Here is an 11352-nt window from a genome sequence, read left to right as displayed (position 1 = left end):
CAGAAATGATTTAATGACTTAGTGAGTAAAAGGTAAATAGAACAATAGAACAGCTGGAACAGTCTGGTAAGTTCAGACAATGACATCACTTTACTTTAATGCAGCCTGTAAAACCAGGAAAACACAACACTTAGCATATTACAATTAATGATATTTCCGAAATCTAAGATGATATCTCATAGTGCTATATCAACACAACATCGATATATTGCAGAGCCCCATTTTCCATTACAAAAAAGTCCCTGGTACCTGCTAACAGGGACTTTTTTTAGTACTACCAGTCGAGGTTCCAAGTGAGCTGAGGCGATACCAAAAGTTGACGTGAAAGATCATTGCTATCGACAGACGCCTCCAGCTTCTTATGAAACTAAACGTGTCTTCTGGCTGTGGCAACAGCCCCATGCCGCGAATCAAAAGCAACACACCTTTGACGCTGTGTGTGTGTGGCGTTAGGTCACGGCAGTTTCCTGCTATGATGACCAGCCACGGCTCGCCTCGCACATGAGGCGATTCTAATCTGCAATGGAAAAAAGGAGGACGGGGCACCGCGGCCGAGTCCAGCAGGTACCGTTAATAGAAAAAACGGCATTATTTTTGGTGTGTGGGGAAAAAAATGAGCCATGCGTATATTAACAGCTGCAGAAGCATGTAATGACTCCGAGTGAAGCCCTTTTCTTTCACACACGGAGGACAACAAGTGCAGCCATGGCACTGATCATAGTTTAATCACAGCAGCGCAGGACCGTAGGTAGGTTTGTGGGTAAATTATTGATCGAAAAGGTGTTGATTTTATCTGCTCGTGGCTGATGAGCATCCATTTCAGACACTGACAACCAACAACACGTTGCTCTCCTTTCTGTTCTTTGCAGTGAATGGTGTCCATGGATTAGTTGCAGGGTTACAGAGTGTGAAGCTGGCCGGATGTGTGGGTTAGCGGGGGGGCCAAACAGGGGCGGAGACATGAGCGGAGACAGACGGGGGGGTTTGGAGGCCCTGTCGTCTTACTTGGGCGAGCAGTAGTCCAGAGCGTAGTAGGAGTGGGGCAGCGTGGCCCAGCCTGCCTGGCAAACGTACAACGGGCCGACGTTTTGACCCCTCAGCCGCACGGAACCGGACGAGGCACCGAACGCGGCGGCCGCAAAGCCAGAGGAGGGGCTAGTGGCACAAGCCATCTCAGTCATGCTGCTCATGCCACAACGAAAAAACAACATCCCCACCAAAACCACAAACACACAGGCAGAAATAAAAGAAAAAAATAAGATGATGAGAAAAAGGGAAAGTATAAACAAAAAAAGAGTATAAGGAACAGAAAGAAAATAAAAGGGATGAAACAAAAAGGGAAATCTTTCCTTGGGATCCTGTCTGGATTTTCTTTCAACAATAAAAAAGGGTTCTCAAATGGTGAAGCACTGCTATTAGAGTTCAACCAGTATGAGTTTGGAAGGCTGAAGTCGATATTTTTTCCTATATCCATATTTAATAGCCTTGAATTTGGCCGCATTTGTGTTCATAATGAGGAATTTTGCATTTGGTAGAAAAAGCTCTAAAAACAGCATTTAGACCACAATACTGGCAAAAAAGCTAAAAAAACATACTGGCTTCGATAAAATGTTCCACATTAATGTACTGGCTCAATAATCTCATTATCTGTTCTTCAGAATCTGTTCTTGATCCATGAAGTCAAAGCTTTGTGTGTCCACTGTTCTGTTTGTCTTGTTTTTCGTGATGAAACCAGGTCAAAGACAACAAACGTCCCCTCTCACCTGTTCTCCTTGCCGTTGGGGATGACGGAGAGGCGGTCGGTGTTGTTTCGGTCGCTGCAGACGTACGTGTTCCTCCGGGTCATACCTGCCGACGCACTGTTATTCTGTAGAGAAAATCAGATGTGACGCCACATTAAAATAATTAGTCTGTTTAAAGCTATAAGAGCCACATTAGTTTCAGCTTATGCAGATGCAAGTCTTCAGATATAAATGGGACAAAGAAATAACATCATGGAGGACTATAAAATACATACAAAAACAGTTAATAACAGACAGTAATGGTACATAAACCTGAATAATGGAAGACAGTTTCAAAGACTTAATTACACTTAAATGTAGAGTCCGACCGAAACGTCGGCGGGATGATTTTATTAGCCGATATTAGGCATTATCCAATCTAATTGTATCAGCATTTATAACGGACAATTTAAAATTCATCAGAATCCTTTATAATGACAAATAAATCATTCTGATAAATGAATATTTAAAAAATAAAAACGGACTGTTAACAATGTTCTGAGCGTTGGGGGTGCATAGTTTGTCCACCAGCGGGCGCTCTACAACGTCCCTGTTGGGATGTAACACTGGAAAATAAATACAGTTTTAACTCAGACCATACCGATATTGCACTATTCCTTCCCACTCTTCCATTGTTATTGTATATTTCTTCTAAAATCTATTGTTTTATGGTTATTCTGAACATTTTATTTTAATATACGTCTACTGTCCGTTCTGTTTTAATTCTTTATATGTTACGTGAGTGATGTACTTTGAGAGCAAAGGTTAACCGGAGTCAAATTCCTCGTTTGTTTACACAAACCTGACCAATAAAACTGATTCTGGTTCTGATATAACTAAAATATATTTCAAGGGCTGCCCTGTTATGTATTTTTAAAATTTCACTTGCAGTTTGAAGCTTCCTGGATAAGTAATTCAGTTTGACTGAGCCTTTTAAATAACTTGGGTTACAGACTGAGACTTTGCCTGATAACCAACAGGCTGCAGCAGATGAGTGAGTACTTGGTGATGTCGGTGAGCTGGAACTGATAAAGGGACTCACGCTCGGGCCGGTGGTGGCGCCTTTCCGGCGGTCGGGGATATCGGCCTTGTTGGGGTTGTTGGCGTTGCCCAGCAGAGGGCTGGCGGGCGGAGCCCCGCGGCTCCCCGGGGTGCTGGGTTTACGGAGCTGGACTCCACTTTCCTCCTTAACGCTGTTCTCTGCTGTAGTGGTCTGACTCCTCTTTGGATGGGACATCCCTGGAGGGACGTTCTGACCAACTGCAGAGAGACCAACAGAGAGACAGATGTGTGAGGAGAGGACTCAAAGATGCTGGCACAAAACATTTTTTTTTTTATATATAAAATGAGACTTACATTTTGAAAACACAGACTTAAACTGACATACATTAAAGTATTTTCAGAGAACATAGAGTGATATATAGATAATATTAATTGTGGAAAAAGACTGTTAAGTTCCCTTAAATGGAGCTGTGGCTTGAGCTGATTTATTTAGTTGATTACTCTTTCAACAGGAAATTTTCAACAACAATTTGTATAATTGATTAAGGAAAAACTGCCACGCAATGAACTGGTTCCTATTCTCAAATATGAATATTTGCTGTTTTTTTAGTTTTTTTTTACTTAAACTGTATAGCTTTGCCTGTCTTGTCTGACCAACAGTCCAAAAGTACATTTTACTTTTTGGACTTGGAATGGAAAACTATAAAGGACTATTTTTTTTTTTTTACACTATTTCCTGACATCTTAAAGACAAAAGGAAATAATTTAACCGAGGGACTAATCGTCCGCTTAATTGATAATAAATAGAACCATTTGAAACTCTACATGTAGAACTGTAATTGAACATATCGCTATTTTGTGTCGGTAAAAGAATTCACAACAAAAACTTAAACCAGCATGGAGTTCTTTAAAAGTACGTTTAATAATTTCTATTAGAGATGGAGCTTAAAAGCTTCTTAGTGCAGCTATTTAAGCTGCAGCTCCAATGTAGAGGAGGCAGCTCAGAGACGTTATTGACAAAGCATTATATCACAGTGGACAACACTGAGCTATGGTGAAAGGGCCTTCACCATGTTAACTACATTTATCAGCCTGCCAAAGAGCTACTGACAGAAACCAACCTTTATAAGGAGGTAAAGGCACAACACAGTTTGAGTGGTGTGTTATAAAAAGAAAAATACCAGCGCTACAACTGCTAAAAGTGTAAAATAAAAAAAGTTTCCTGATTCAGTTTGAATCAATAAAGCCAATTTTAAATGTGAGATATCTTATTTCCAGACATGTGGCTAAGGAAACAACATGTGTCCTCCTCACCTTGTTCGCTGTAGCGTCTCTGCTTGTGGTTGGAGGAGACGCTCCTCTGGACTTTGAGGTGTGAGGGCGACTGGCCGTTGAGCTCGCTGTTGGGTCTGGCTTTGGCCAGAGACAGGTTGCTGCTGGACGCCGACTCGCTGGGCTCCAGCTGGGAGAACACATCAACACATGTTCATTTGCATCAACACATGTTAATGTTCCATTTAGATTATTATGAATTATTATGTATTCTTAGAGATTAAAATACCCAGCAGTATATAAAGTCATTCTAATTAACCCCACATTTAAACAGCTGCAATATCAAAGTGATGAAGACGAAAATGCATCAATAACTACAATACAACAATACAATGTATATATTATTCTGAAATGATGAAAAAAGCATTCTGTATAATGAGTACTTTAACTCTTTGTACTTAAGTATATTTTGATGCATTAGAGACTGATTGACACCAAGTGACAGTGACTCCTCGTGAACTGTGGCCAAACACAAGCAGCGCTGAACAAACATGAATCAAGGTTGTGTTCCTACATTGCCCACTTCTTACCTCAAATGTTTTCAGACATAGTTTAGTTAACAACTGGAACTTTAACTGAACCAGAGATCAGTAATGACGAACTACTGTGCTGGTACCAGGTGTATTGTAATGGACTGCGCTGGTACCAGGTGTATTGTAATGGACTGTGCTGGTACCAGGTGTATTGTAATGGACTGTGCTGGTACCAGGTGTATTGTAATGGACTGTGCTGGTACCAGGTGTATTGTAATGGACTGTGTTGATACCAGGTGTATTGTAATGGACTGTGCTGGTACCAGGTGTATTGTAATGGACTGTGTTGATACCAGGTGTATTGTAATTGGTACCTCCGAGGCCTTCCTGCCCAGCAGTAGGTAGGTGGCTGTGATCTCGTCATATTTCATCTTGGCCAGAGAGTCCTGGATCTCCTCCAGGTTGTAGCCCATCCCCACCATCACATCTGTACAAAACAAAAAAAGGGCTCATTAAAAAAAAATATTAAAAAACAGATTTATACACAATACACAATTGAAAGCTCAAAGACTTTTGAGAGGTATACGACAGAAAACTGCTCCCTTTTGGCAATCACTTTAAAACTCGATAATCACTGTATGCTAAAACCAAAATGATCACAGATTCAGTGTTAATAGCTGTGAACAATAATTACAAAAACTTCAAATCAAACAAAAAATGGTAGGGACAGGCGGCTGTATTTTTACAGTGTGTTCAGGGGACAGGCAGCTAATAGATAGTGAGGAGACGTTTTTTACAGTGTGTTCAGGGGACAGGCAGCTAGCAGATAGTGAGATGTTTTTTACAGTGTGTTCAGGGGACAGGCAGCTAGCAGATAGTGAAGAGACGTTTTTTACAGTGTATTCAGGGGACAGGCAGCTAGCAGATAGTGAGACGTTTTTTTACAGTGTGTTCAGGGGACAGGCAGCTAGCAGATAGTGAGATGTTTTTTACAGTGTGTTCAGGGGACAGGCAGCTAGCAGATAGTGAGATGTTTTTTACAGTGTGTTCAGGGGAACAGGCAGCTAGCAGATAGTGAGGAGATGTTTGCTGTATGTGACAAAAAAATGTTGTAGCCTAAAAACACACATACAGCGCCTTTAAATTGAAAAACATTGGATTTTTGACCATTGGTCGGACAAGATTGGAGAAGTACTCATCAATAGTCCTTAGAGATCATTTCCTAGACCAAACAATTAATCAAAAGAAATTGAGATTAATAGATGGTGAACTAAATCACTGATTGTTGGCTTAGTGTGATGTCTTTTCCCCACTAGTGGCGATGGCCAAACATACTTTAGGTTTGTCTTTGTCACCTTAGTCCCTATTCCTAAATCTGTGTATTTATGTTTGTTTAACCAGGGTGCTGGATAAATCCCCCCTTTGGAGTAACAGTTTTGGGATAAAACGCTAAATTCTGTCTAGTTTTGGCAAGAATATGTCAAGTAATGGTGTATGCACATCAGGACAACCTCACTACACCAGCCACACGCTTTTAAAAAGGTGATCTCTGCCAACCCATTCAGCACAGCAGTGGGATTTACCGTTTCTGCTTCATAGGCAGCAATAAAATAGCAAAAAATAGCCAACGACATATGGCAGATGATGTAAAATACTCCGACTGGCATTTTACAATTGCTAATCGGTGACTGCATCCCGTGAACGGTTAATGATGATCACGTTTATATGACTGCAGCAGCAGAGTTCAAGTAATCAGCCCCTTGTGCTACCTAGGTCTTCCTCGACCAATCAGAAGCAGAAAAAGACACTGATCGGAGAGAGTGTATAGGCTAAACAAGGCTATGGCGTGATGCCTCCCCCATCCTCCAGCTTGTAGCATGCCAGCTGAAGTAGAGTGCTGTTTCCTGCTGTAGCTCCAGTCAGATCTGCTTGAAACATTTATAGATGTGCATGTGTGTTTTGTATGACGGCTTTCATCTCAACACTACGCAGCCTATTCATTTTTAAAAGACTTCTGAATCTGAAACATAATCGGGTTGCTTAGTAAAGGTGTTAAGATGAGTCACGAGCAGGTTGGCGTCTTGTTTCATTAAATTATTTTTAAATATACATAAACTGGATTTTGAGATCAAACTCTTTAGAGTTTAGCTTTATATTGTTTTTAAAAAGTGTTGACTTTTGACCAAATAGCGGTTTCTGAAGCCTAAAGGAAGATGTAGCAGTAAAGAGAGCATAAGTAAGTAAGTAAGTCCCATTTTCTTTTAACTGCACATACTATTATATATACACACTATGATGATTTAAGGGAGTTAATGTTGCGTAAAATGTCTCAACAAAACCCACGGCTGTTTCATTTTGATGTATTTAAGTCTGATAATGTCTGAAAAGCCTGGGGAAATAAAAGAAAACCTATTTAATTAGTGTTTATTCAGATTTTTATGCTCAGTACTAGATAGTAAATGGTTCTGTCAGCAATTTAACAATGTTTTACTCAATGATGGTCTGAAGACTGGACTGTGAAAGATGCTTTAATTGTTTCTCTACTATTTATAGATTCTCTGTTGTGTGAACAAAGTTAAATAACGGGACATTAATTGGAATATCATGAACTATATGTTTTTGCATTTACTTACTTTATATTTGCACTTTATATTGCAACTGCTGCACAGCAATTTCTTTTAAAAGGAACACGGCAACATATTGGGACTTTCTTATTCACCTTAACCTCCAGAGTTAGACAAGTCGATACATACCCTTCTTATCTTAGCCTAGCACAGATCCTGCAGGTAACTGGTTCAAACTAGCTACTGCTCCCAATAAGTGACAAAATAATGCCAACATGTTCCTATTTGCATGTTGTGATTTGTGTAGTCACAGGGTGTCAGAATAACAGGTCACATGAGAAACAGCCATCTTCTAACCGCATACTAACGGGAACTATATTCTCAGAAGCCAAAGCACTGCAACTTGGGCGGAGTGATTAGGGCAACACCTGAAAAGCCCCGTTGTTACTCTCTGCTCCCCACCACGGGGCTTCTTGTGTGCTTTGAGCAAATCACTCCGCAGAAGTAGCAGTGCTTTGGCTTCTGAGAATATAGTTCCCAGTGTGTATACGGTTAGAAGAAGGCTGTGTCTCCTGTGACCTTGTTTGTTAGAGTTGGGCATTGACAACTGATTCCTACTTGGAATCATTTCAAAAAGTTATCTTTATTGGAATCATTTGGAGGATTTGGTTTCAAATCTGATCATGGTTTCCAAGTTTTGGTTTCCACAATGGCCAGGCGTTTGTTGTGTTGCAGCCTTGGAGCACAGCCAGCGGCGCTCTAGTCTGGCTTTATTTTACGTTGAAAAAGCCCTGGACAACTGCAACCCTATCATTGAATCAAAAATAAAACTTTCCATGTGACCCGTTTCAACCCCACTGCTCAAAGAATCGATAAGAACCAGAATCATAAGAAAGAATCGCAATTGGTATCACAATCGTTAAAATCCAAACAATTACCGACCCTATTATTTGCACACGCCGTGACTACACACATCACAACATGTCAATAGGAACATGTTGGCGTTATTTTGTCACTTATTGGGAGCAGTAGCTAGTGGAGCCGGTTACCTCCCGCATCTGTGCTAAGCTAGGCTAGCAGTGGGTACGTCAGAGATGAGAAGGGTATGTATTGATTTGTCTAAATACAGTGAATAAGATAAAGTCCCAATAAGTCGGCTTGTTCCTTTAAGATAAATAAAATGGTGTCTTATCTTACATGCTGCACTCTGTATGAATTTATCTGGTCTTGTTTTTATTATATTTTGATCAGCTCAGGGATGCTTTGGCATCGCTTGTAATTACATTAGCAGGACTGCATGTATCTGCTTTAAGCAGCCCACAGTGCTGGTTTTAATATCCCTGCAGCTTTTGAGTAAATATTCTGTAAGTCCAATGTTATCAAAACACCAAAAAACCTGAAAAATTAAAATGCTTTATCCTGTCCAACAGAATTTTTCTTGCTGCCGGGGTGGAAAAGCCTCTCAGGCAGCGTTCTGATCATCACGTCACACTTAAAAACTCCACTGAAAGCCGCTCTAATGCCATTATTCTCGGTGGGTTAACAGCTCTCCTCTGCAGCTTTTTACCAACTGACATTGTCTAAATTTGGTCAAATAAAATTTTCCCACACCAACATGAAGTAATCCACCCTGACAGATGGGATAAATTGAAGTAAACAAAAAAAAATGAAAAACACCTACACCATGAATTAAAAAACAAATAAAAACAAACCTCCATCTCCTGAACCTGGAAAAAAAAGAGTGACTTTGATGATGAGCGACCTGCAGGGTCCCACCATGTAAACATCAGGAAGAGAGACCCCTGAGGACAAACTAGCTCTGCCTCTGTAGCCAGGCAGGATCACTGAGAACCATCTCTGCCTCCCCCAGTCTCACTTTCAGCCTCTTGTTCCTCCCAACCCTTCTGCTGCTTCTTTTGTTCTCCCCAAAATGTGCCTCAAAAAGTCCACATCTTCAAAGCAAATAACATTTTTAATGATCAGACTCTAAAATAAATTTAATGTTCTGAATGGAAAAACTGCATGTTTTAGAAGGTCTCATGACATAATGCTCTTTGGATGCTTAGTGGTCCCCTAATACTGTATCTGAAGCCTTTTATATAGACCTTAGTGGTCCCTAATACTGTATCTGAAGCTTTTATATAGACCTTAGTGGTCCCTAATACTGTATCTGAAGTCTCTTTTATAGACTTAGTGGTCCTAATGTACTATCTGAAGTCTCTTTATTAGACCAGTGGTCCCTAATACTGTATCTGAAGTCTCTTTTTATAGACCTTAGTGGTCCCTAATACTGTATCGAAGTCTCTTTATATAGACCTTATGGTCCTAATACTGTATCTGAAGTCTCTTTATATAGACCTTAGTGGTCCCTAATACTGTATCTGAAGTCTCTTTATATAGCCTAGTGGTCCCTAATACTGTATCTGAAGTTCTATTAGCTTAGTGGTCCCTAATACTGTATCGAAGTTCTTTTATATAGACCTAGTGGTCCCTAATACTTGTACTGAAGTCTCTTTATATACCTTAGTGGTCCCTAATACTGTATCTGAAGCCTTTTAATAGACCTTAGGGTCCCTAAACTGTTCTGAAGCCTTTTATATAGACCTGTGGTCCCTCTTTAAAATTGTCTATACGTATCTGAAGTTCTTTATAAAGACCTTAGTGGTCCCTAATACTGTATCAGAAGTCTTTATATAGACCTTAGTGGTCCTAATACTGTATCTGAAGTCTCTTTTATATAGACCTTAGTGGTCCCTAATACTGTATCTGAAGTCCTTTTATATAGACCTTAGTGGTCCCTAATACTGTATCTGAAGTCTTTTAATAGACCTTAGTGGTCCCTAATACTGTATCGAAGTCTTTTATATAGACCTTAGTGGTCCTAATACTGTATCGAAGCTCTTTTATATAGACCTTAGTGGTCCCTAATACTGTATCTGAAGTCTCTTTTATATAGACCTTAGTGGTCCCTAATACTGTATCTGAATCTGTATCTTAAAAGACTTTATTTCCGCAAATATATTTTCACTTTTTTTTTGAAACACAAGGTGAAGTATATATTTTTACACACTAAGGTGAGATGAAAAGAATCTTGTCTTAGAATACAACCAAATTATTTTTCATTTAAATCAGTCAGTCTAAAAAATGTCAATTAGTGAAAAATGTCCCTCAGTTACCAGAATTAAAATAACTGTCTTGTACAAAAGCCCCAAAAAATAAAAGGACCAGTTATAATTCCCCTTTGACTGAATGGAAGTAAGGAATTTTCAAATAAAAAAAAATGGTTGCAGATTAATTTCCTTGATTGATAAACGTATAGTGCTCTTAATAAGGCAGAAGACGACATGCATTTGATCGCTCTCTGTGTATTGAACTTTGTACCGCTGCTGCCTTTATGTTAATGTGCCGTCATTCAATTCAAACGTGCTGAAAGTGTTACACAAATGTTACTAAGAGGGTTTTCACACCTCTAGTTTGCTGTGGTCTGGTTTGACCACGGAGATGAGCGTGACGGCGAGGCTATTTCTGTGAGAGGAACCCTGCAAGCTGCTACGGTTTGCTGTCCTGCCGCATCACAGACTGCACAGCACACCTTACTACAGGAGACGTTTAGCTCAGACTGGAGGAGAACACCTACAGCAGTTAGCGCGGTTCAAAGTCCAAACAAGTTCTCACCACAAACCAACTGCTTCGGAGTTGGTTTGAAAGCAAACAGAGACCACCTGATCAAGCAGGTCTCGGTACGCTTGGTGGGTCCGCTTCTGGTGCACAAACGAGAGCGATTGCGCATTCACACCTGGCCCAATAAAACTCACCAAGGTTCATTGCCCTCCTGATGATCCTTATGTCAAATTGACTCCAACATGTCAGACTGCAAACACATTTAAAGACATGCATGTGCTGTTTTTTCCCCAGGTATTGTTCACGTCCCTTCTGACATTTCTGCCGTTTAAAGCATTTTTTCCATTTGGCGGTTTCTGTTCTGTTTTTTATTTGTGAAAAGGTTCATGTGAAGTTCTAAATGCATTATTGAGGATTCAGGGATTCCTTAGCAACATAAAGACATCTCCACCAGCTTTTCTTTTCCCCTGCATTGACTGGGAGGTCGCGCTGACGCATGTGCACCGACAGCCAAGCCCAGCTGCTGTTACATAACAACTCCCGTTTACAGCTCCCATCCAGGGCACGATGGAGGGGTGG

The 11352-nt window shown here is 40.4% G+C and overlaps 1 protein-coding gene across 27 annotated transcripts in view; it reads right to left on the bottom strand.

Annotated features, from left to right (window-relative positions):
• mark3a (MAP/microtubule affinity-regulating kinase 3a) overlaps positions 1-11352 on the bottom strand; it is a 65958-nt gene that overhangs the window by 15238 nt on the left and 39368 nt on the right. For 18 of the 27 annotated variants that reach the window (XR_004333304.1, XR_004333305.1, XM_032524774.1 and 15 more), the window contains 5 exons: positions 4963-5075; positions 4098-4245; positions 2824-3041; positions 1764-1867; positions 1006-1182 (listed from right to left, as the gene is read on the bottom strand). Coding sequence is in view for 25 of the 27 variants with exons in the window: in XM_032524774.1 (XP_032380665.1) it covers positions 1006-1182; positions 1764-1867; positions 2824-3041; positions 4098-4245; positions 4963-5075 (760 nt within the window). In the remaining 2 variants the exon portion in view is untranslated. The remainder of the gene's footprint in view (positions 1-1005; positions 1183-1763; positions 1868-2823; positions 3042-4097; positions 4246-4962; positions 5076-11352) is intronic. The other 9 variants (XM_032524766.1, XM_032524768.1, XM_032524772.1 and 6 more) reach the window with 1 other exon arrangement.

This window comes from Etheostoma spectabile, chromosome 9 (assembly GCF_008692095.1).
Source record: "Etheostoma spectabile isolate EspeVRDwgs_2016 chromosome 9, UIUC_Espe_1.0, whole genome shotgun sequence".
Lineage (NCBI taxonomy): Eukaryota > Metazoa > Chordata > Actinopteri > Perciformes > Percidae > Etheostoma > Etheostoma spectabile.
The sequence above is the reverse complement of the archived record's forward strand: the minus strand, read 5'-3'. Positions and strand labels throughout refer to the sequence as shown.